At 48.1% G+C, this 24,806-nt stretch overlaps 2 protein-coding genes across 5 annotated transcripts in view; one reads left to right on the top strand and one right to left on the bottom strand.

The window, feature by feature from the left end:
• Positions 1 to 24,806, top strand: part of DLG2 (discs large MAGUK scaffold protein 2) — a 1,130,680-nt gene that overhangs the window by 1,015,850 nt on the left and 90,024 nt on the right. The gene's annotated exons all lie outside the window — the stretch shown is intronic.
• On the bottom strand, positions 1,385 to 23,291 carry ANKRD42 (ankyrin repeat domain 42). 4 transcript variants are annotated; one of them, XM_077341356.1, is made up of 13 exons: positions 23,142 to 23,291; positions 20,790 to 20,953; positions 20,203 to 20,310; positions 18,463 to 18,582; positions 16,617 to 16,752; positions 14,919 to 15,119; positions 13,433 to 13,558; positions 9,897 to 10,002; positions 7,539 to 7,708; positions 5,033 to 5,159; positions 3,604 to 3,766; positions 3,435 to 3,512; positions 1,385 to 1,894 (listed from the first exon to the last, which is right to left on the bottom strand). In XM_077341356.1, exons 1-13 carry the CDS (start codon positions 23,164 to 23,166, stop codon positions 1,799 to 1,801), a joined length of 1,620 nt encoding a protein of 539 aa, XP_077197471.1. In that variant the 5' UTR covers positions 23,167 to 23,291; the 3' UTR covers positions 1,385 to 1,798. The 4 variants fall into 4 exon arrangements, with proteins under 4 accessions (XP_077197471.1, XP_077197474.1, XP_077197472.1 ...); XM_077341359.1 differs by lacking the exon at positions 23,142 to 23,291 and adding an exon at positions 21,906 to 22,056; XM_077341357.1 differs by lacking the exon at positions 3,435 to 3,512.

Below are 24,806 nucleotides of genomic sequence, written 5' to 3'. Positions count from 1 at the left end.
TGGGTCAGACCAGGGAGGGTCCATCAGAGCAGGGGGATCCTGCATTGAGCAGGGGGTTGGACTAGATGGCCATTATGGCCCCTTCCAACTCTAGGATTCTAATATTCATCTAGCCCAGCATCCTGTCTCACCCATTAGCCAACCAGTTCCTCTGGAGGGCCAACAACAAGGCAGAGAAGCTTCCCTCTAATGTTGCCTTTTGGCCCTGGGATTCAGAGTTTCATGCTCCATTCCGCACATCTTTATACACACTCACAGAACAGGAGACTGCATGATTTTGTGCAAGAATTTTCTAAGAACTTTTTTTCTTCTTTGCCAAAAAGATCGCTGCTGGGCCCCGGGGACCACTGAGCCAGGCTCAGCATAGAGACCTCACGCGGAAGAGGTTCTGAGCCAAACTAGATATGCAAAGGCATTTGCTTTCTTTCCCCAACAGGAACATGACCTGGCGCTTAAAAAAAAAGAACATCCCTGTAACCTGCATGCACATTTTAAGATGCCCTCCCCCCATTTCTTCTTGATGGTCCATGCGTATGGGGGGTGGAATACTAGTGTTCCTTTCTGCTACAGCTCTCCTATGAGTTTTTGGAGGCGTTTTATAAAGGAAATAGCTACCAAAGGCTGTCATTTTGTGGGGGGCAGTGGTGGCATTACCCTGTCCCCTTTGGTCACTTGGCTGCTCAGAGCGGCCCACGTCTTTTCTTCGAAGGACAGCAGAGCAGCTTGAAGTATTCAGGTCTCACCAGCTGGGACAGCAGCTTGCTCGAAGGTGGAGGTCCCCAACATGGCGCCCGCTGACACTTCCCTGCCATCTGCCAAGGTCTTTTTAGAAAGTGGGCAGAGCCAAATTGGGCTATTGCCCAGCAGGGCTTCTGATTGGCCACTGGAGATCTGATTGGCTGTGCAGATTTTTTTTTTAATGTTGCTTTGGCAGCAGCTGCCACCACAGTGACTGAAGAAAAGGCTGCGCGTGTATGAGAAACTATTTTCAAACAATAAGGTCATTCTGAAGGCATCCTGATGGATTAGGCTACACAACACATTAGGCCCCTCTCACCAAGAGTTCGGTCCGGGTTTCAAATCCACCTTCTGCATGGAATCGGGCGTGGTCCGGGGCGGTCCCAGGCTTGACACAACTTGCTCCCAGATGCCCCGCAGTGAGGGAACACGGAGGAACCCACGTTTCCTTTTTGCTTCCGGTTACAACAGGGTGTATGTCAGGGCTGGGCTATGTGTATGTGAAGAAACCCGGGCTCTCCCCAGTCAGGCATTCCCAGCCATTGCTCCTACCCCCCTACCTCTAAGCGTCACTTCCGTCAGCCTCCCCCGTAACCTCCGCTGCCCTTTTTTCTTTTTTTAAAGTGTGCGAGACTTTTCTTTTGTTACGGACTTTATTTGTGAGCATCTAGGAAATGCTGCAAATTTTGGGTACGTTTTGCAAGCTGCCCCAGGAACTTTGCTTCGAAAGACATGTGCACACTTAACAATTAAAATATCAAACCGTTTGCGAATCTCTGACACATCTTAATTGGTGACGTGTGCCATTCCTTCCTTCCTTGCTATGCCGGCAAGTGGCTTGATCTTCTGTTCCTTTAAGGTTTTCCCGGGTGTTTGGACTTTGGGCAGCTGAAGCCCCGTGTCTGGCACTGTTCATGGTGCAGGGAGAGGGCAGGGCTCCCTTTTCCCACCGGAAGAATTTTGGGAGCCACTGCATTTTCATCTGAAGGCCTTTCCTCTTGAAATCATCTTTGCGACCTGACGAACCAGCGGAAGACCATGGCTTTCCGTTCCTTCCTCCCTAGAACCTTCTCACGAAAATACCCCCGGGGCTGTAGAGGGATTTCTTCTTCCCTTTCTTTTTCTCCCGGCCTGAATCAGAGGTCGCTTCACTGGCCTGCAGAAGAAGAGGAAGAGGAGGAAGAAGAGGAAGAAAAAGAGGAAGAAAAAGGAGGAGGAGGAGGAGAAGGAGAAGGAGGAGAAGATGAAGGAGGAGGAGGAGAAGAAGAAGGGGAAGGAGAAGAAGAATTGACTCTTATATAAAGGGAAGACTTTCAACCCCTGTGCCACCTTGTCAAAATCCAAATGGACCAAGAGCCAGCATGGCACAGCAGTGAGGGTGTCAGATTGATCGGGGAGATCCAGGTTCAAAATCCCTACTGTGCTTTGATGAAATTGAGATGAAGGAGATGATTAAAGCCTTCTAACTGATCATACAGTTGCTGGAAATTCACTTGAATTTCATATGGGAGACCAAGATCAGATCTCTCTTTTTGTAAAAAATAAAATAAAATAAATGTTGTTATGTAAACTTTAACCGACAGTGGAACATAGGGGAAATGGGTTATAGAGGAGCCTTTCAAATATGCTAAGAAATTATGTTTTGACTAGAATAAAAGGACACTTTAACATTTATTTCTGATAGCTTGGTACAAGTGGGAACCAAGAGCAGAGGGCTGTTTAGAGAACAGGCTTTGTTTAGTATAAGCTTGAAGGATTGTTGTGAGCCCAGGTCCTGTTAGTGAGGACTCCTTGGAGGTAGAGCCTTGCCAGGAGCTCCCAACTTCACCCAGGCCACAGCTAGATGAGAGCTTAGCCTAGCCAGAAGTTCCACAGGCAGAGAGCTCTGACCAGCAGAAGGGAATGGAGCTGCAGATTAATTGGTTCAAACTCCAAAGTTGTTGCAGAAGCTCCTCATTCCTCTGCCCCAGCCTTCAGCTGCAGCTCCCTGTCTTGCTAGCCCACCTGGCTTACCTGAGCCAGTTAAACAGCAGCAAGAGAGCTCTAGTCTAAAAGGTATATCACCAGGTTAGCAAGATGTTTGCTGCCTGCAGAAGCCTGTAAATTGGTGAGACGGTGAGGATGGAGAGGCTGCTGACAAACCTACATTAATATGGGGCTAGAAGACCTGGGTCGAGGATGCAGCTTTGCAGCTACCCGTGACCTGCTTCTTCTGTCGATGCCCTTGGACTGTCTGAATGAACCCCTGACTCACTGTACTGCCTGACCTTGCATTCCATCTGTCCCTTTGGCATTCTCTTTTGGATACTCCCTGCCTACCTGTCAACTTGTCTGTGCTTCCTTCCAGCAGAGAGCTGAAGCCTGAGCCCAAACACAAGGCAGCTGACCTGATGAAGAATGAAATCAGGGCTCCAGGGCAGACAAAGGGCCATTATTCAGCCCTGGAAGCAGAGCTGAACTTGTGGGTTATCTCAAATTTCGCAATCTCACATTGTAATCTCCCCTCGAAGCAACTTGGAAGACTGCCACTCTTCGGCCAGCAGTGGAGTGACCCGGAATATTAAAATGCTCTCCTGCTGGTTTTTGAGCATTGGGGGGTTTTAATGTTGGATCGATGTCCGTCTGTCCTTTTGCGTGGGGACCGCTGTTCTTACTTGTATCTGACAAAGAGACCTTTGACTCTCAAGAGCTCCTACCCTGAAACGCTGGTTGGTCTCTGAGATGCCGCCGGCCTCAAGTCCAGCTGTTCTACCGCAGGCCGACCCGGCTGCTTTCTGAAACGATAGCCACGCCCTTGGTGTTGGTAACAAGCCAGCGCCTTTTCCCCCACGTTCCAAGAAAAAGTGGGCAAGGCGCGATGCTCACCACGGAGCCGGCGGTCTTGGCAACATGGGGATTGTCCTCCTGCTCTTTGACCAGCAGCTCCTTGAGTTTCATGATCTCTTCCCGGGACTCGTCCAGCTGGGCCTCCAGCTTCTCCCGCTGGATCCGTTCATATTCCAGCTGGTTCTGAAGCTCCCCGACCTTCCTGTTGGAGGCAAAGTGAGGTTTTGGCTTGTGACTTAACTTCCTTTAATGAAACCTCCAGAGCAGTTTGGTCTACGTATTCGAGCCCTGCTCTAGCCGACAATGGGAGAGGTCTGGGCAGGGTAAAGCTGGGAGCGGTGGCATCACTTCTGGGTGACACTCTAGGAATTCCCCCAGTCTTGATGGTCTTTATCATAGATATGGGGGCAAAAGCCTAGAGCTTCACTACCTATAGACGAAGATGGTTTCTTTTTTAAATGCACTGCTTTTCACCATCCAAAGGAGCCACAAAACAGCTTACCGACTTTCTCGCCCCGCAACAGTCACCCTGTGAGGTAGGCGGGGTTGAGAGAGCTCAGACAGAACTGCTCTGCGAGGACAGCCCTAAGAGAACTGTGACTAGCCCAAGGCCACCCAGCTGGCTGCATAGGGAGGAGTTGGGGAATCAACCTCGGTTCTCGACATGAGAGTCTGCAGCTCTTAGTCACCACAACATGGTTTTTGTTTGCTTGTTTTCTTGCTGGTAAAATCGGCGTGGGCAGGGAAATGAAGGTGAGGCAAGAGATGAGCCACTCCTACTGGGCCAACGGCAGCCTCACTAAGTGTGAACAAGAATGAGATGGCAGCCTGCGAGGAGTGGGGGAGCAGGATGGGCTGCCTCAAACCATATTTCGATGCCCTCCCCTATTTTAAAGTTGGGGGGCAAACCCAAGCACTTCAGGATCCCGATCTGGCTGCTTTCTAAGGAAGATTCTGCTTCGCCTGGAGCATCCAAAAGGGCCCTTGCTTGGGCACTTGTATAATTAAATCTATCCTGTCTACCAACCTCTGACCGTTGAGTGGAGCTTTGAAGGCCAAAGACTGTGCATAAGCTCAGCCAGGGCCCAAGACAGCCAGCAGAGGTCAGCAAAGCAATAAAGATTAAAGGCTGTGAATGCCCTGAGTTGTGACTCCAACAGGACTGCACAAAGCAGGAGGGATTCCCACACACAGACACAATCTGCAAAGAATCAGGGTCTCTTTGTGTCAGAGATCTCTTGCATGCAAATCCAGCCAGCCTGCCTCTCTAAGGAAAGGAAAGCCAAAGGAAAGGGAGTCTTCCTTTGTTTCTCTGTCCCAGCAAGCCTTGGGAGCTTTGGACCAGCAGCCACCATCTCCGGCCGGCTTCTGCACCTGTCCTTGGTACGGTTTGCTCGTCCAATTGCCCTAGTTATTCCCAAAGCCCATAATGTTTCACGGGATCCTCCGGCCGCGGGAAAGTTCTTACTGTTCGAGTTCTTTCTCGACTTTCTTCTTCTCCCTGTCTTCTGGGGTTATTCCTCCGAGCAGCTTGAAGTTGCTGGTGGCTATTTCGAGGAGCCTCTTCAGCTCTTGGATCTTCTGGTACGCCCTTTCTGGGAGGGAAAATTATATTTTACATTTGCATTCTGTCCTTCCCCGCCTTCCTGTTTTCGGGCCAGCTGCTGGGACCCGCCTCCAAAACTCCAGAGATTCGCTTGAAGTCTTATTTTCAACTATGAGCCTTTATTGGGGGATCCCAAAAATGGGACCCATAGGCCCCAAAGCCCCGGTAGACTCCTTTCCTGGTGCCCCGCCCCCATGTGTTTTGGGAAAGTAGGCTGGGCCACGTGTTGGCAATCCAATTGGCTGTGCGGATAGTTTAAAATTATTTCAACAGCAGCTGCCCCCACAGCACAAAGAGCTCGCCTGTTTTAGAAGCTAAACTGAAATAAAGATGTTGAAAAGTTACTATTAGAGTTCTGAAAACCTCCCTCCCTGACATTTTGTGGTTGCCTGGCCCCTTGTGGCAGCCCTTTTGTCACCAGCTCCATCTCCTAGCCACTTTGTGCTTTGCCCCCTCTACCCTGTCGAAGAATTCCAAAGGTGCCTGCTGGCTCAAAAGGTTTGGGGACCTGTGCCCTATATTGTTGTCCCTCAACTGGCACCTGCACGTGGATAAACATGTTTTGTTGCCCTAGCGGGTCAGACCAGAACCGATGGGTTAAAATCAATTCAACAGGATTTTCGGCTAAACATCCGGAAGAAGTTCCTGACAGTTAGAGCGGTTCCTCAGTGGAACAGGCTTCCTCAGGAGGTGGTGGGTTATCCATCTTGGGAGGTTTTTTAAGCAGAGGCTGGATAGCCATTTGTTAGACGGGCTGATTCTGTGAACTTCGGCAGATGGTGGGCGGGTGGGCAGGAAGGGATGTGCCGGTGTTTGTCTCTTGTGGCCCTTCCTTGCATACCCAGCAAATTGCCGATTGCCACTTTGGGATCAAGAAGCGAATTTCTTCCAGGTCAGACTGGCCAGGAATTCTGGGGGGTTTTGGGGGGACGGCATCATCTGTGCATGGAACTGGGGTCACTGTGGATGGGCAGGTAGTTGTGAATTTCCTGCACTGAGCAGGGGGTTGGACTAGATGGCCCTGGAGAATCCCTTCCAGCTCTATGATTCAAGCAAGATAGTGTTATCCATAGATCTCCACCTTGTCAGAATCCGTGGTCCCTAGCTCTTCCCCAGATCTTAGGAACACATTGCCAATATCTGCTTGGGGGCCAAGCTCCTGCCGTGCTCATTTGGTACTGTCAGTCTGTATACCATCATCTGCCAGCAGGGAGCAAGTCTGGGAAAGTTAACTGATTGTATCTTCTTCTTTTTTTGCTTTGTGTCGTCTAATTGCCAATTTTCCCTTGAGAGGAGGGAGCTGTGGGTGAGGGGAGCCTTGAGCCAGCCTTGCACGAATGAAGTCATGCACACCCAAGGCAGAATACTGGTTTGCGTGCTTTTCCTGGAAACGGGGGAAATCTGCCTGCCGTCAGTCAGGGGTGGGGTTCTGGGGATATGTTGATCAATGTATTGCCTATCAAATCAGTTTCAGCAAGAATATTCGTGAGCTTCGTATCGCTACCTCGACAAACTAGTTTTGCAGCTCATGTCAGATGTGTTCATGGAGAAAGTCAACAGGGACCTGACACGTATGCAGGTCAGGGATGCACAGAGAGTTCATCCTGCATCCAGCCAAAGAGTTATGATCGAGGCTGCCTGCAGTGAAGGGCGTCTCCCGGTGAGACAACCCATGCGAAAGCAATCACACCCTCTAATCAAGGGTTCTTTCAGTGACTTCACGCACCCAGCCCATGATGAACAACCGCTGTTTCCAGGACAATAATTTGGCCTTTCTTTCCAGCTACAGGCATCCCTAGTGTTAAGGATTTATTCAACAACTAATCAAGTCTTTTTTCTGGAAGATAATCTCATCTCCTTCCCAATTGCATCCCCATTAGGGTAACAGGAGTACTTTAAGTTTCAAGTTGAAGTAATCTGAATACTTTGGGGATTCTAGCAAGAAAAGAGTCCCTGGTAGAGTGAGTAGGGCCCATTCTGCACATGTTGGATAATGCACGTTCAATGCACTTTGGAAGTAGATTATCCTGTTCTGCACAGGAAAATCCAGCTGCAAAAGCACATTGAGAGTGCATTATCTTATATGTGCGGAATAGGCCTTGATTTCCCCCCGAGAACAGGGGTCCCCAACATGGTACCCATGGGCACACAGTAATGCACACGGACACCTTTTATGATATTAGCCAAGTAGTATTAGAAAGTAGGGCTTTTGCCCAACAAGGCTTCTGATTGGCTGTGCTGATATTTAAAACTGCTGCTTTTGGCAGGAAAAGCACGCAGTTATCTGTCCACAGGCGGGACTCCGAGTGGCACAATCAACCCCATTTACTACCATTTCCTCCCAAACGTGTGGAGGCCACCAACGCACCGCGAGCAGCTGTTTTGCTCCTCTCGTCCAGGATCACGTCGCCCTTGAAGTCCGTGCTGCCTTCCACGGCGTGTCTTTCGAAGAACCGCCTCTCTTTATCGTCGAGTTCTTCGTCGGAGTCGTTTCCCATTCTGCTACGCAAAAATTCCACAGCAGCCAGCCGGGCGAACCTGTGCAGTTCAGACGTCTGTTAGTGTGTCGATGGGCTACCCAGGCAAATCCCCCCTCCCCAATGGGGATGCTTCAGATCAAGGAAATGGCACAGGTGAAGGGGGTCGCCCGTTCTCCCCGATTCTGGGCCAAATCCAGATCGGGAAATGAGTTCCCATGCAGAGGATGTGTTTGAAATCAAGTCAGAGGAAAACAGGCACATTATTGATCCAACATGTAGTTTGGATCTCATAGAATCCTAGAGTTGGAAGGGGCCATACAGGCCATCTAGTCCAACCCCCTGCTCAACGCAGGATCAGCCCAAAGCATCCTAAAGCATCCAAGAAAAGTGTGTATCCAACCTTTGCTTGAAGGCTGCCAGTGAGGGGGAGCTCACCACCTCCTTAGGCAGCCTATTCCACTGCTGAACTACTCTGACTGTGAACATGTTTTTCCTGATATCTAGCCTATATCGTTGTGCTTGTAGCTTAAACCCATTACTGCGTGTCCTCTCCTCTGCAGCCAACAGAAACAGCATCCTGCCCTCCTCCAAGTGACAACCTTTCAAATACTTAAAGAGGGCTATCATGTCCCCTCTCAACCTCCTTTTCTCCAGGCTGGACATTCCCAAGTCCCTCAACCCATCTTCATAGGGCTTGGTCCCTTGGCCCCAGATCATCCTCGTCGCTCTCCTCTGTACCCTTTCAATTTTATCTACGTCCTTCTTGAAGTGAGGCCTCCAGAACTGCACACAGGACTCCAGGTGTGGTCTGACCAGTGCCGTATACAATGGGACTATGACATCTTGTAATATCTCAAGATATGCAGTGACAGAATCTTCAACAAGCCCTGCTGGATCTGACAGTCAAATTGGTCCAACATCCTGTTATAAAGTTCTTGTCTCTTGTGGTCCTTTCTTGCAGGGAAATACCAAGTGTCACTTTGGAGTCTCAAAGTGAATAGACTGGCCAGGGGGTTCTGATTTGAGCAGTGGGGGGGGGGATCATCTGGGCATGGAATTGGGGTCACTGTGGGTGGACAGGTAGTTGTGAGTTTCCTGTATTCTCCAGGGGGTTGGACTAGATGACCCTTGAGGTCCCTTCCAACTCTGATTCTATCACCTGAGAATTCCCAGGAATTATAGCTCGTTTCCAAGCTGAAAAGATCCCTGGAGAGAATGGCTGCTTTGGAGGGTGGACTTCATAGAAGAAGAAGAAAAGTTGGTTTTTATAACCCGCTTTTTATTACCCAGAGGAGTTTCAAAGCGACTTGCTGTTGCCTTCCCTTCTACTCCCCACAACAGACAGAAAATGGCTGCTTTGGGGGGTGGACTCCATAGCATTTTGTTCCACTGAGGACTCTCCCTGCCCCAAGTCCCACCCACTCCCAGCTGCACCCCCCAAAACTCCAAATATCTCCCAACCCAGGCTGGCAACCCTATGCCCATGATAGCCAACCAGTTGCCCCCAGAAGGATGAAAAGTGGAGCATCCAGAAGGTTTTTTTATGTGCAAACTGCCTCTGAACATGGAGGCTCCATTTAGCTATCATGGCTAAAGGCCATCAGTGGACCATGAATTAGTCTAATTCTCTTGTTCTTTCTCCACTCCACACCTATGTTTAGGAACTCTATGTGGATTGGGCCCTCAGTAGCATGAGTTGTCCACATATATAACAATTAATCTAGAAAAGTTTGTCCCCACTGGAAAAGAACTCAGCATCATATCTGTACACATTGTACTGAGCACAGTCACAAAATGGCTGCCACAAGAGGTAGAACCTGCCACAAAATGGCTGCCATGGCTTGCCTTCAGTAACCGTACACCATGAAGATCATTGTACAGTGGTGGCAACTGCTGCCAGAATAATGTTTTAAAAATCTGCGCAGCCAACAAAACCTCTAGTGGTCAAATCCACTAGCTGGCCTCACCCACTTTCTAAAAATACTTGGTGAGCCGGGTTCGAGTCCCCGCTCCTCCACATGTAGCCAGCTGGGTGACCTTGGGCTAGTCACAGCCATGATAAAGCTGTTCTGACCAAGCAGTTTCTCTCAGAACTCTTTCAGCCCTGCCTACCTCACAGGGTCTCTGTTGTGCAGAGAGGAAGGGAACTTTGAGATTTCCTCGAGTATTGAAAACCAGGGCATAAAAACCAACTCTTCCTCTTCTTCACAGACGCCATGTTGGAAGAGCCTAGTGTAGCCCATTACCTCTTGGCAACGTCTTTTGGTGTTTCTCCGACATCATTGGTGATGTTACAGTTCGCTTCTCTATCGATCAGCCACTGTATCAGGTTCAAATTCCCTTGCCCGGCAGCTGAGGAGGGGGAAAATACGCCATGAAAAATTAGCTTCTTTCTTTCTAGAACTTAACTCATGACCCTTTCAATATGATTAAGCAGCATTACCCCACTTGTGTGTCTTATGCAATTATATACCTCGAAACGGATCAGAATGTATTCAATTTATATGGATTGACCATATTAGGCTCTCTAGCACAGTGATGCCTGGTCTACTGTGTAACCTCCAGGGGCTGGCTGGAGATCTCCTGGAATTACAACTGATCTTCAGGCAACAGAGATCAGTTTACCTGCTTTGGAACTATAGCATTATATCCCACTGAAGTCCCTCCCTTCCCCAAATCTTGCCCTCTGCTGAGGGAAGTGGAGACGGTAGTCAGGGGTGGTGGACAGAAGGTGATTGGCTGGCTGCTGGACAGACAGGGAAGCCGGTTGGAGGAGGAGAAGGCACTCAGGGGCGGGACAGCGACCCTGAGTGGGTGTTAAGCGCTGAGTGGCACTTAAGCCATGAGACCAGCTCCTCCTCCAAGGCCTTACCAGAAATATATTATATGGAACAGATGGAACAGATAAAGCATCTTTTACTGTCAAATGGGCATCTATACTGACTAAATGCTCCCTTGTCCTTATGCTCCTCATAATAGAACAATCTTCTATGGTGATTAAAAGACTAGATACTGAAGTTATTAACATTCAGGATACGTTGAAAGGTGATTTACCGACAGATGCTTATGACAGAAAGATTTTCGAGACGGAAGCAGAATTAAAGAAACTTAAAGAAACCCTTGTGGCGCAGAGTGGTAAGGCAGCGATATGCTGTCTGAATCTGTCTGCCCATGAGGTTGGGAGTTCAATCCCAGCAGCCGGCTCAAGGTTGACTCAGCCTTCCATCCTTCCGAGGTCGGTAAAATGAGTACCCAGCTTGCTGCTGGGGGGTAAACGGTGATGACTGGGGAAGGCACTGGCAAACCACCCCGTATTGAGTCTGCCATGAAAACGCTGGAGGGCGTCACCCCAAGGGTCAGACATGACTCGGTGCTTGCACAGGGGATACCTTTACCTTTACCTTTAAAGAAACCCTTCAAGAATACAAAAACAAAAAGCTTAATGGGGATTTGGGTGATTATAATCCTGATAACATTTACCCATGGCTCCAAGTAAAAAAAAACAAAAACAAAAATCTCGAACAAAATCAGTGCACTGGGATTTAAAGATATGCTTCAGTACTGAGGGAAAATCTTACAGCTCTCCTGATGAGGCCTCTGTTCCAATTAAATCTATATTATCCAGACCACCTAAGACTAAGAAACTTGAGGAATTTCAGCAGGGTTTTCAAAAACACAGGCAGAGAAACCTTTAAAAGTAATTTTCAATTTATCTAAAAGGGGGCTATCAGATCATACTGGCCCTTTATAAAAAACAGAATAATTACTTTGTAATATTTTTAGTTGAGGAAGTAATTGCAATAGCCTTTCTTCCATGTCATTTTCCCTGTGGATCTTGGAAGTCATTAACTTAAAACGGATGTTTATTATATCCCTCTTATGATTTGCCACTGAAGAAAATTCGTTTGGAAACGCTTAATAACCAGTCAGAGTTCTGGCATATTTGATTTTTGGGACAAATGATGAATTTACTTATTGGCTTTACTAGTGTTGCCCATTGAGGTTTCGAGCATTTCCCAACCCTAGAAACCGCTCTGACTTTAGAGCAGAGGTCCCCAACCTTTTTAAGCCTGCAGGCATCTTTGGCATTCTGAAAGAGTAGCTGGGCACAGCCACGCACAAAAATTGGCTAGTCACAAAATGGCTGCCACAAGAGGTGCAGGAAACCACAAAATGGCTGCCGCAAGAGGTGCGGGAAGCTTTAAAATGGCTGCCACTAGAGGTGCGGGAAATTACAAAATGGCTGCCACAAGAAGTGCAAGAAGCCACAAAATGGCTGCGGCAAAAGGTGCAGAAAACCACAAAATGGCTGCCACAACAGGTGCGGGAAGCCACAAAATGGCTGCCACAAAAGGTGCAAAAAACCACAAAATGGCTGCTGCAAGAGGTGCAGGGAGTCATAAAATGGCTGCCGCAGCTAACCTTCAACCACACAGTGATTAATTGGTTTGTGTGATGTGGTGGCATGATAGTAGATCAGGATAACAAAGCCCCAAGTGTGTAGTGTGTAGCTTTCCAGAAATAGGGATCAGAGCGAGGGAAGTGTTAACCTTCACCTCCCAATTAATAAAAAAATTAAACTGGTCCTAATTGTTTTTCAGTACCGTATCTGTATTATTAAATATATATCTTCGCAGTGCCTTCCAGCCCAAAATTAAAGCTTAATTAAAAGGAGACACCTAACGGAGTGGGTTTAAGAATAACAGATGAAGACTATATTTTGCTGCTCATTGTAAGTCTATACTATTATGTAAGTGTGGGGTCTTAGATTTCCTATGCAAGCTGAATCTGTATTATTCAATATATCTCCGCAGTGACTCCCAGTCTAAACTTAAAGCATAACTAAAAGGAGGCATCTAATCGAGGAGGTGTAAATGTAACCAACGAAGACTTTATTTTACTATTTTTTGTATTAACAACTTACACTTATATAACTTATACTCATATAACAACTTATATATTTTTCTTCTGTACAATTAAGTAGGCCTCTTTTCCTAAATGTGGCGGAATAGTGGATGGCTCTAAGATTGTGTTAAGTATAAATTGTTTTATAGGTGTTATGGGACACCAAAAATGACCGTTAAAATTGTTAAAAACTATGCTAACAAATGTTGGAAAGATGGTAACAAAGTAGGCTTCTCTATCTAAATGTGGTGGAAAAGTGAAAAAGTTTATAAGCTTTGGGCAAAAGTTCACACCGTTGTGTAGCTATGTGGGGTCTTATATTTCCAAATGAAGAGAAGAGGCCTTTCAAGAACAATGGGGCCCTTATCTGAATTACCTAAGAAAATAAGTTAAAAGGGGATTGAAACGGGGAATTAAGTGTATTAAATGAAGAGCATAATCTATTTTTTTCTGTATCAATAATGTAGATTACCTGTATTGTACTATCTTTACTCTTGGAAAATAAAACAAAAAGTTTGATTTAAAAAAAAAAGGGGGCCAAGCACCTACACAGTCTTCTCTGATTGTGGTCACCCACAATCTGCCTAAGTTCACAAAATCAGCATTTCTGTGAGGTGGCCATCGAGCCTCTGCTTAAAACCTTCCAAAGGAGAACTCACCACCTCCCAAGGAAGCCTGTTCTACTAACTGTCAGGAAATTCTATGTGATGTTTAGCTGGAAATTCTTTTAAATCAATTTCATCCCATTCTTCAGAGGGGCTGGACTAGATGACCCTTGAGGGCCATTCCAACCCTATGATTCCATATTGCCAATCTTTGGGGCACCTACAACAAAACACAGGAGCAACAGTGATGGGAACGGGAAGGTCGCCCTGACCTTTGTGCAAGAGAGTTGATCCCTTGTCATCCCGCTCGTTGATATTGATGACGCGGTTTTCCAGCAAGGATCGAATGGTGTCAAAATCCCCTCTGAAGGCGGCATCGTGACCCGGGAACCTTAAATCTAAGTAGGGAAGGAAACAGAAACAGATAGGGTTACCAGCTGCAGAAAAATGGGAGGCTTTGGTGGGTGGAGCCTGCAAGAGTTTGGCGAGGGGAAGGACTTCGATGGGGCATAGGGCCATACAGTTGACGTTCTAAGTGGCCATTTTCTCCGGGGGAACAGAATCACAGAATGACAAAATCACAGAATCATACAGTTGGAAGGGGCCATAGAGGCCATCTAGTCCAACCCCCTGCTCAACGCAGGATCAGCCCTAAGCATCCTAAAGCATCCAAGAAAAGTGTGTATCCAGCCTTTGCTTGAAGACTTCCAGTGAGGGGGAGCTCACCACCTCCTTAGGCAGCCTATTCCACTGCTGAACTACTCTGACTGTGAATTTTTTTTCCTGATATCTAGCCTATATAGTTGTACTTGTAGTTTGTAGAACTGACTTCTGTTGCCTGGAGATGAGCCTGGAGCCCAGCATCCCTAGAAACAGATATAGTAAACCGAGAGCACTGCAGAATGGAAACTGAAGCCCTCTTCTGGGGCAGAAAGCAGGGTCCTAGTCCCAGGGAGTCAAATTTTGGCAGGGGGCAGTGCGTTTGATGTATTGGAAAGGGAAACTCAACCGGTACAGCTTTACCTCTATGTGACAGTGCTCTAAGGGCAACGTACCTGGTACGCCCGTTCTCTGTTTTATCTTCACAACAACCTTGTAAAGGAGGTTAATTTAAGTAGGCTAATGTAGAGCAGGCATTTGAACCTGGGTCTTTCCCAGATGCTAGCCTCCAGGTGGGGGGATCCTCTAGAATTACAATTCGTTTCTGGACTACAGAGATCAGTTCCCCTCTGTAGAGGGGAACCAGTTTGGTGTAGTGGTTAGGAGTGCGGACTTCTAATCTGGCATGCCAGGTTCGATTCTGCGCTCCCCCACATGCAACCAGCTGGGTGACCTTGGGCTCGCCACGGCGCTGATAAAATTGTTCTGACCGGGCAGTGATATCAGCGCTCTCTCAGCCTCACCCACCCCACAGGGTGTCTGTTGTGTGGAGAGGAATGGGAAGGCGACTGTAAGCCGCTTTGAGCCTCCTTCGGGTAGGGAAAAGCGGCATATAAGAACCAACTCTTCTTCTTCTTCTTCTTCTTCTATGGGATGGGATGCTTTGGAGCAGGGGTAGTCAAACTGTGGCCCTCCAGATGTCCATGGACTACAATTTCCAGGCGCCCCTGCCAGCATTCCCCAAATCTCCAGGAGTCTCCCAACCTGGATCTGGCACCCCTCCCCAATCCCTTTCCAGTCTCCAGGTGGGGGGGGGACCCTGGCCACCCTACTGGTTCTCATGTGAAGGTCCACATCCCCTTGTCCCCGACAACTAACTTTCCTGTGTCTTCGGTTTATCTTTCTCTTTTAGTAGGCCATCGATATACACCACGACGTCTGTTTTGTAGAACCTTTCCGCCAGGTCCCTGGGGGTCTCCCCGTGGTCGTTTCGGGCTTTCAAGGAGTGGGATAAAGTAGGCATTTTGTTCACGAGGAACTTAAAGCAGGGCAGGTGCCCTTCCATTGCCGCCAGGTGGACTGCAAAGTAAGAAGGGAAGTTCGGGCAGTGTTAAAACCAACTAAACGATCCTTAGCCCCAACCAAGACAGCACTGAGAGTCAGGCGATATTTCAGTATTTCGCCTGGACACTCTGGAGGCTGCATTGGCTCCCCACCCCCACCCCCACCCCGCACCCCTTCCAGTTTAATAGTCTTTAATAGTCTTTTAACGGGGGGTTTAATGGGGGATTTTAGGACTACTGTTACCCGCTACAAGCCTGTAGGGAGTGGTGGAAAATAAATCAAATAATAATAATAATAATAATAATAATAATAATAATAATAATAATAATAATAATAATAATAATAATAATAATAATAATAATAATATAAAAGAACATTAAGTCCAAACCTTGTGCCAGCAGTACTCTTTACCAAATTAGAAAACAAACAATGCCATTGGCTGCGTCTCTACATCACTTCCGGAAAAAACTCGGAAGTGGCGTAGGGTAGCTCTAGGAGTCACCGGAAATGCTATGCTTTTACCATAGTGTTTCTGGCAATCCCTAGAGTTACCCCAGGCCCCAGAATTAATGTAGGGATCCAGATGGTTTCATGTCCCTTCCCCCAACCCTCCAAGCAGTTGCTCGACCTGGCAACTGTATCCTTATCTGTAGATCTTCATATGCATAGTTTGGTGTTGGGCTTGATTCTGGTGTCGTTGGTGTCAAGCTCAACCTTTATCCCTTTGCCCTCTGAGGGTATGTGAATAAGCACACATGCCGTGTACAGAGGGGAACATCAGACAGGATTTTGTGGATCTATAACCCAATGGTGGAGCTTGATTCAAGCTCAAGGAACCCTGCTCTTTATAGAAGGAAGCACCAGTATTGGGGGAATAGATCTGTGGGACCCAACCCTAGACATGTCACCCCTGACCATAATTTGCCATAACATACATAATCTAAGTAATTGTCCCTGGATGGCCCAGGCTAGCTCAGTCTCATCAGGTTTTGAAAGCTGAGCAAGTTTGCTCCAGTTAGTTCTTAGATGGGAGACCAAAGGAGCCCAGGGTGGCTACACAGAGCCAAGCAATGGCAAACCACCTCTGTGTGTCTTTTGCTCTGACCTGGATGGCCCAGGCGATCCAGAGCTAACCAGATCATGGAAGCTAAGTAAGGACAACCCTGGTTAATACTTGGATGGGAAGCCACCAAGGAAGTTCAGAGTGTAGCAGACAATAGCAAATCCACCTCTGTATGCCTCCGGTTCCGACCAGGAAGGCCCAAACCCGCCCAATTTTATTGATCCTGGAAGCTAAGAAAGGACAAGCCTGGTTAGTACCTGGATGGGAGACCACCAAGAAAGTCCAGGATGTTGCTAGGCAGAGGCAGGCAATGGCAAGCCACCTCTGAACATCTCTTGCCTTAAAACCCCCACCAGGGGTCGCCATAATTCAGTTGTGACTTCACAGTGCATTCCACCACCCAAGTGTTACTCCCCATCCAACTCTGTGACGGAGGGCCCCTACGGTACCCGGGAAATTTCCGTTGTTATCCGCATCGTCTAGGGTGGCTCCCCAGCGAAGCAGAAGCTGCAGGCACCCGAGGCGGCCGTGGAAGGCGGCGTTGTGAATGGGCTTCCAGCTGTTCTTATCGGAAACGTTTACTTCCTAGGTTTCATGGAGAAAAGGAGAGGAGAGGAAGTATTTAAACAGGGGGCTTGGAGATAGTGTTGAAAAGTAGCTGGATTGCAGCCAGGATCTAGGCCCGGGGTGGCCAAGTTGTGGCACTGCAGATGCCCGTGGATTACAATTACCGTGAGCTCAAGAGCAAAGGGGGGGGGGAAGCAACAAAACAGCAAAAAAAACCAAACACAAACAGCGAAATTTATAATCCAAAACACCAATGAATAACACAAACAGTAAACAAAAAAATTTAAATATGACACAAAGCAACAATCAAAACTTTAAAAGCTTGAGGGGGAACATCTGGATCTTAAAAGGATCAAATGGGAAACAGCTGGATTTTGCTTCTGCGGAAAGATTCTCTGTAAGACGTCTTCACTGATCTGTAGAAAGCCAAAGGTCGGCTTGACTTCCTGAGGCAGAGAGTTCCACAGCCTGGGGAGACTACTCAACATCTGGGCAGAAGACTTTTTTTTTTTTTGCTGTCAAGTCACATTTGACTCATGATCAAACCCCCTCACCACCACCTCCCGTAAGCTCTTCGAGGCAAGAGAAGTTCAGCGGTGGTTCACCATTGCCTGCCTCAGAGTAGGAAAGCTGGTATTTCTTGGATGACTCCCATCCAAATACTAGTAGGATTGCCAGCTCTGGGTTGGGGAAAACCTGGACACTTTAGGGCAGGGGTAGTCAAACTGCGGCCCTCCAGATGTCCATGGACTACAATTCCCATGAGCCCCCTGCCAGCATTCGCTGGCAAGGGGCTCTTGGGAATTGTAGTCCATGGACATCTGGAGGGCCGCAGTTTGACTACCCCAGCTTTAGGGGGTGGGGCCTACAGAGGGCGGGATCTGGGGAGGGGAGGGGCGTCATTCGGGTCCAATGTTATACAGACCACCTTCTAAGTGGCCATTTTCTCCAGAGGCACTAATTTCTGTTGCCTGGAGATGAGCTGTAATTATGGGGGGTCCCCAAGTCCCACCTGCAGGCTGGCTTCCCTAAATACTACCCACCAGGGTCATCCCTGCTCAGATTCTGAGATCTGACAAATCGGGCTAGTCTGAGCAATCCAGGTCAGGTCAGAAGTTTGGTGTAGTTTGGTGTAGTGGTTAGGAGTGCGGACTTCTAATCTGGCAAGCCAGGTTCGATTCTGCACTCCCCCACATGCAGCCAGCTGGGTGACCTTGGGCTCACCACAGCACTGATAAAACTGTTCTGACCGAGCAGTGATATTAGGGCTCTCTCAGCCTCACCCACCTCACAGGGTGTCTGTTGTGGGGAGAGGGAAGGGAAGGTGACTGTAAGCCGCTTTGAGCCTCCTTTGGGTAGAAAAAAGCAGCATCTAAGAACCAACTCTTCTTCTATTACCGACATGAAAACCCTAGAAATCTCAAACTGTATGCAGTTAGAGTGGAAAGACACTGAGTCCCTTGCAAGAGAGCTTAGGAAGTAGGGTTGCCAGTTCTGGGTTGGGAAATACCTGGAGACTTTGGGGGTGGAGCCAGGACTGGGTGGGATTTCGGGAGGGGAGAGACCTCAGTGGAGGAGAATGCTATGAAGCCCACCCTCCCAAGCAGCTATTTTTTCCCCAAGGGAACAGATCTTTGTTGCTTGACGATGAGCTATAATTCCGGGGGATGCTTCAGGCTCCCCCCCCCGGAGGTTGGCAGCCCTATTAGGAGGCAGAATTCCTCTTACCGCCCCACTCCGGAGGATGGTCTGCAAGGTGTACGAGTGTCCGTGGGTCGCTGCCAGATGTGCCGGAGTGCAGCCTTGGTCATCCTGAGCTCCTAGATCAACGTTATCAACGAGAAGGGCCTGTTAAGCCAGACAACAACAGAAAAACTAGGCTTAGAATTAAGGCCTGTAATATATAGTCATGCTCTAGTCTAGTGATTTCCAGCTTGGTGCCCATTTGCTTCTTTGGCCAGATATTTCTTCCCCAAAGCAAAGACTTCAGTCCTGGATTTCCTGGATTTCCTGCCCCTCGTTGTAGGCCAGGCCAGGAAACATGAAGAGGATAGAATCATAGCACAATAGAGTTGGAAGGGACCTCCTAGGTCATCTAGTCCAATCCCCTGCACCATGCAGGACACTCACAACCCTCTCGTACATCCCGTCACCTCCTTGAACCTTCATAAAATCAGCCTCCCTGATGGTGCCGGCAACCACTTCCGGGGGAAACCCGGAAGTGATGGCAGGTAGCTGTAGGAATAACTGGAAACTCTGTGGTGAAACCATAGATGTATGACAGCCGATCCCCAGACAGGAACTGGAGGTCTCCTGGGATTCCCACTGATCACCAGGTGACGCTGATCCATTCACCAGGAGAAAATGGCCAATTGAAAAGGTGACCTACGCAGGTGGCTCTATGCAGGCCTGCCTTTGGCTTTGACCTGGAAACTACAACTGGTCCAAAACGTGGTGGCCAAAGTCCTCACAGCAACACCATGGAGGTCCCACATCCGGCCCATTCTCCATTAACTACAGCGGTTGCCAGTTGAATTCCAGATCAGGCTAAAGATTCTGGTAATTACCTTCAAGGCCATATGTGGTCAGGGCCCAGTATACCTGGGGGACCACCTCCCTGCTCTATGCTCCGCTGCCACCAACCAGCTAATGGTCCCTGGCCCGAAAAAGTCTACCTGGCCTCAACCAGAGCCAGAGCCTTCTCTGTCCCGGCCCCCACCTGGTGGAACATGCTCCCAGAGGAGATCAGGGCCCTGACGGAGCTAAAACAATTCTGCAGGACCTGAAAAAGGGAGCTCTTCCGCCAGGCATTTGGTTGAGACCAGGCACAACCAACAACATCTGCAGAGCCCCTGCCCAACCCCCCCCCCCCAAAAAAAACCATCAAGACATTCTGCTCCTGGACTTGTTTGTATTATTACTGTCTAATGTTGTACTGTTACCCTGTTATTATCAGTTAGTAATATTAATGTTATAATTTATATGTACGGTTTCATATATAGTTCTCAGTTCCATGTAAAACACCCTGAGCCTTCAGGGAGGGCGGTATATGAATGAATGAATGAATGAATGAATGAATGAATGAATGAATGAATGAATCATAGAATCATAGAGTTGGAAGGGGCCATACAGGCCATCTAGTCCAACCCCCTGCTCAACGCAGGATCAGCCCTAAGAATGAATGAATGAATTAATGAATGAATTAATAAATGAACAAGCAAAGAAACAAACAGCAACCTTTACAGCATTATGCCCCATTGAAATCCCTCCCTCACAAACCCTGCCCTTCTCAGGCTACACCCCCAACTCAGAGCTGATTTGACAAGAACTGTTAAGCCAACCGGGGAGCTTGGCTGCCCTGTGAGGCTTCAGAAAGAACCTAGGGGGCATCACCGTGCCTGCGGGGGAACCCCACTCTGAAGCAGCTGCCCCCCCCCCCAAGCAAAGCTCTAGCGGAGGGTGCTTTACCTGCATGCACGCATCCTGACCGCGGATGGCAGTGAGATGAGCCACGGTCCATCCCCTCACCGTCACGTCCGTCTTGTCTGCTCCGTGCCACAGCAGCCACTGCAGACACTGTCCGGAAAGAAGACGCTTACGGCAGGAATCCTGTGGGGCCTACCCCACTAAGGCCCTTTTCCACAACAGGACAGTTCCATCCATCAGTCTTTCCAGGTTCCCATCCTTATTCCCAGCAACAAGTTTAATTCTGGGTATAGGCTTTAGTGAGCATGCATAAAATTAATTATATCCAATAATTAAACTTAATTAAAGAGAGAGAGAGTCCTAACTGCCTAACTGACTGTTGTGGAACGAATCAGGGAGGAAATGTGCTCAAAGGAAGTCTCCAACTGAGCCAATCAGGACCCAGGAGGAAATTATTTGAAAATATTAGGACGTCCCTAATCTAAATATGTCCACTTCGTATCTCCTGATGTACCTTCTTTTAGGATATTCTTCATATGCTGTTGAGTCATGTGCATGTTCCACCATAAAGAACCTGCACACTCTAATCAGCTGTTTACTCAGTGATACCCTGGTTCCACCCCTGTTACCTCCAGGCTCCCCGAATGTGCAGCCCAGTGCAAGGGAGTAAACTTGTGGATTGGGTCCACCTCATTGATGCTGGCTCCAGAATTTATCAGGTCCTCAAGCTGTCGGACATTCCCAGCTTTTACTGCCTTGTGGATGCTGTGGAATCGCTGCTTGTTCTTGATACCTGCAGGAGAAAGGAGGGCAGACTCTTCAAAGGGACAACTCTGCCACCCAAGGGGACCCACGCCGTCATAATCAAGGCTCACCCATTTACTTGTGGCTAGTAAATCTCCAGGAACTCCTGGAGATTTGGGGGGTAGAGAGTGGGGAGGACAGGGCTTGGGGACGTAGGGGTGCACATCCCCAGATGAGACCAGGGTGTACTCCGCATGGGGATTTTTACTCATTCCCAAATCAATTAAATCCCTGCCGTCTATCCTGAATTTGATTTCCACTTTGATTTTGGATGCTTTACATTTTCCCTCTGCAACATGCATGATTTATTTGTGGTGACCCTACCTTTTCCCCGCGATATCTAGAAATGAAAATAAACCTTGATATTTGAAAAATCGCCATCAGTAAGTGTATAGGTTTCTCTTTTTTGCAATTTAACTTACTGCTCCATGCCTCATAGCAAAGCAGTCTTCTCTGATTGGCCAGGGTGTCAGTTCAAAGACTTCCTGGTTCCTGGTTGCAAGGCTTCCTTCCCTGTTTAAAAGTGACTGCACTCCAGAAGCCCTAACGTCTCTCAGCAGAGAATCCTCCCCACTCCTCATTCAAGAAAAGAGACTCCTGCTGCGCTTGGCTCCCTTCCCTGCTCTGAGCTTCCCCAATCACGTGCAGAACACTTTCTGTTTCAATTGGGTGGGGGGATAGAAGAAGACCCGAGTTCAAATCGATATAATGCAAACAGCATTAGATTGTCAGGTTAGGGGTAAAAATACTGATTATTCTCTGGGATAATAGGGTTACCAGCTCTGGGTTGGTAAAAATCAGGAGATGGGGGGGGGGTGTTTGGAAAGGGAGGGTCCTCACTGACATTTAAAGCCACACCCTCCAAAGCAGCCATTTTGTCCAGTAGAACTGATGCCTAATCTGGAGATGGGTTGTGATTCTGGGAGATCTCCAGGCCTCACCTGGAAGTTGGGAACTCTAGAGAACAAAGCTTTGGTGAGTCTCCAGCAAGCCAGGGGTGGATGTCTGGAATATGGGACAGCAACTTCCAAAGTTTTATGAACCATTTTGATGAAATTAGTCAGTCTAGAGAGATGCCAGCTTTGAGAATCCTTTGGGTAGTGAAAGCAGGGTATAAAATCCAACTCTTCTTCAAACTCCTGGGGGCGAAGCCTAAGGAAGACGGGTACAGCAGGGAGCTCAGCTTATATAATGCCATACAGTCCAACCTTCAAAGCAGCTATGAGCTCTAACAGCTAGATCAGCTGTAATTTTGGGAGCCCTCCAGGCCTCACCTGGAGGCTGGCAACCAAACACAGGAGGTAAAAGGAGCGTATCACATCCAGGACTTATTCAATGCCTGATTGGGTAGCAATTCAAATTAAGTTCCAGCACAGCACTGGCTCATCTATATAATTAATTTCAAATTTTATCTATTTATTTCTAAAAATATTCCCCCACACACACACACTCTCTCTCATAAGAAAGTACTCTGCATATGCTTAGAGGCATTCAACTCGAAGTCATGGCAGGGTCTTAACAGAACGGGGGCATCCTGATCTCCCCTCTGTATTTTTCTTATATTACCAAAAGTAATCGCAAGTTTGCAGAAATGGCAAAAACGACTCCCGACCAAGTCTACAGCAACGGCGAAAAGAATTCCACTGAAAAGCAGATCCCTTTCAAATATTTGTCAAGCAAAATGTTGAAGATAAACGTGTCCCTACAGATCGATTGTGTTTTACAAGACAATAAAATTCACTGTAATGAGGGGCGTTAGGGAGAAATATTTCCTATTTCTTATATTTTGAAACATTCAATTACAACAGGGATAGTCAAACTGCGGCCCTCCAGATGTCCATGGACTACAATTCCCAGGAGCCCCTGCCAGCAAATGCTGGCAGGGGCTCCTGGGAATTGTAGTCCATGGACATCTGGAGGGCCGCAGTTTGTCTACCCCTGAATTACAACATGCACTCATTTCCCCCTCCCCATGTCTTCTTTTTCATCTCTTCGTTTTCCCAAAATTAAATATATATATTTCTATAAAAGCGGGGAACTCTATCTAGGGAAGGCAAAGGAATCTTGCTTAGGAAGGAAGACACAAATTAAGCCAGTCTATGGGGCTGTATCAGCTACCCACAAACCCCACACCAAAGGACCCCACATCTGTAGGAAGAGACCAAGGCAGGCCTCACCAGTCGGGGTGCAGGCAGCGGGCATGACGCTTGGCCCTTTTCTTCTTCGTCCTCCTCCTTCTCCTCCTCCTCTTGGGTCCTTCCTAGCTCCTGCCGAAGGGTTGCTATGGAAACCAGGTACACTTCCTCCTGCTCGTCTTCCTCCTCTCCCCATTCCTTCCTGGCTGCTGCAGGAGAGTTGCTATGGAAACCGTGTACACTTCCTGTGCTGCTCTTTTCCAGAACTGGAGGAGGGAGGGGAAGGGGAGAGCTGGAATTTGATGCCTGCAAACTCAAATGGCAACAAATGCAGCTTGGACCGAGAAAAGTGACAGGGCACTGCATTGGCTCTTCTCTTCCCCCACCCATCCCGAAATCAAGGATGCCCTGGCACCTGTGGGAAGCATGGCACCAGTCCCCCAACAGAAGCTGTGTAATTCCCTGCAGGGGTTGCCAGCTAGAGGTTAGGAAATTCCTGGAGATTTGGGGGCTGGAGTCAGGGGAGGGTGGGGTTTGCAGAAGGAACCCCCGCAGCGTTAGGGTTATGCCATGGAGTCCACTCTCCAAAACAGCTGTCCTCTCCTCAAATGTCTCAACCCAGGAAATAAACTTGCAGGATCAGAAATGGTTCCTAGGCAGGGGTAGTCAAACTGCAACCCTCCAGGTGTCCATGGACTACAATTCCCAGGAGCCTCTGCCAGCATTCGCTGGCAGGGGCTCCTGGGAATTGTAGTCCATGGACATCTGGAGGGCCGCAGTTTGACTACCCCTGCTCCAAAACATCCTCTTCTCAGCACCTCGCTCGGGGAGGCTTCCTTGAGGTAGTCAGTCCATCTCTAGTTGCTTCTTCCTCTTCTCCTGCTGCCTTCAACTTCTCCAAGCGTTTCCCAGTAATACCTCGTCGTTTCAGAATGTGACCAAGGCTGTCCAGCCTTTCTCCACTTTACCATTGAGGAAACCCCTGAAATATTCGTCAGGCTTCGAGAAACCCCAGAAGTGGAGCGATCATGCAGAAGATGGGAGCTGTGGACATGCCCACCCGGGACCCCTCCCCTTCCCACCCTCTCCAAGCCCATCATTGGCTGTTTTGAGTGAAGGGGGCAGGTCAGCATAACCATATATAGTTGTAGATTCAAAGAAGTAGCCATGTTGGTCTCAAGTAGTACTATAAAAGCAGAGTCCAGTTGCGGCTTTAAGACCAACAAAGATTTTTTCAAGGCATGAGCTTTCGAGTGCAAGCAGTCTTCCTCAGACTAATCTAACTTAACAGAATTAACTTTTGCTTTATATTCCCACGGTCATGACGGTAGTTCATAGTCTGACGAAGAGTGCTTGCACTCGAAAGCTCACGCCTTGGAACAATCTTTGTTGGTCTTAAAGGTGCCACTGGACGCAGAAAGAGCTACACTGAAATCTCTTGCAGATTCACTGTCAAAATAAGGCACTGCACCATAAAAACCCATGCAGAAAAATCTGAAAATATCCTACAGGTAGCGTAAATCTGGTTTCGAGGGTAGGCATTTCTCCACCATATAGAATGGAACCAACTTCAGGAAGCCTGCAAGTCACTGAATCCAAATACCCCACCCCAAGCAAGCTGGGGGTAACGACTCCATATTCATTCCCAAATCCACGGTTCGGGCCCCCATGCGACGCGTCCCCAAAACGGCCCCCGAAATAACGAGA

This window comes from Paroedura picta, chromosome 6 (assembly GCF_049243985.1).
Source record: "Paroedura picta isolate Pp20150507F chromosome 6, Ppicta_v3.0, whole genome shotgun sequence".
NCBI lineage: Eukaryota > Metazoa > Chordata > Lepidosauria > Squamata > Gekkonidae > Paroedura > Paroedura picta.
This window is presented reverse-complemented; position numbering and strand designations above follow the sequence as displayed.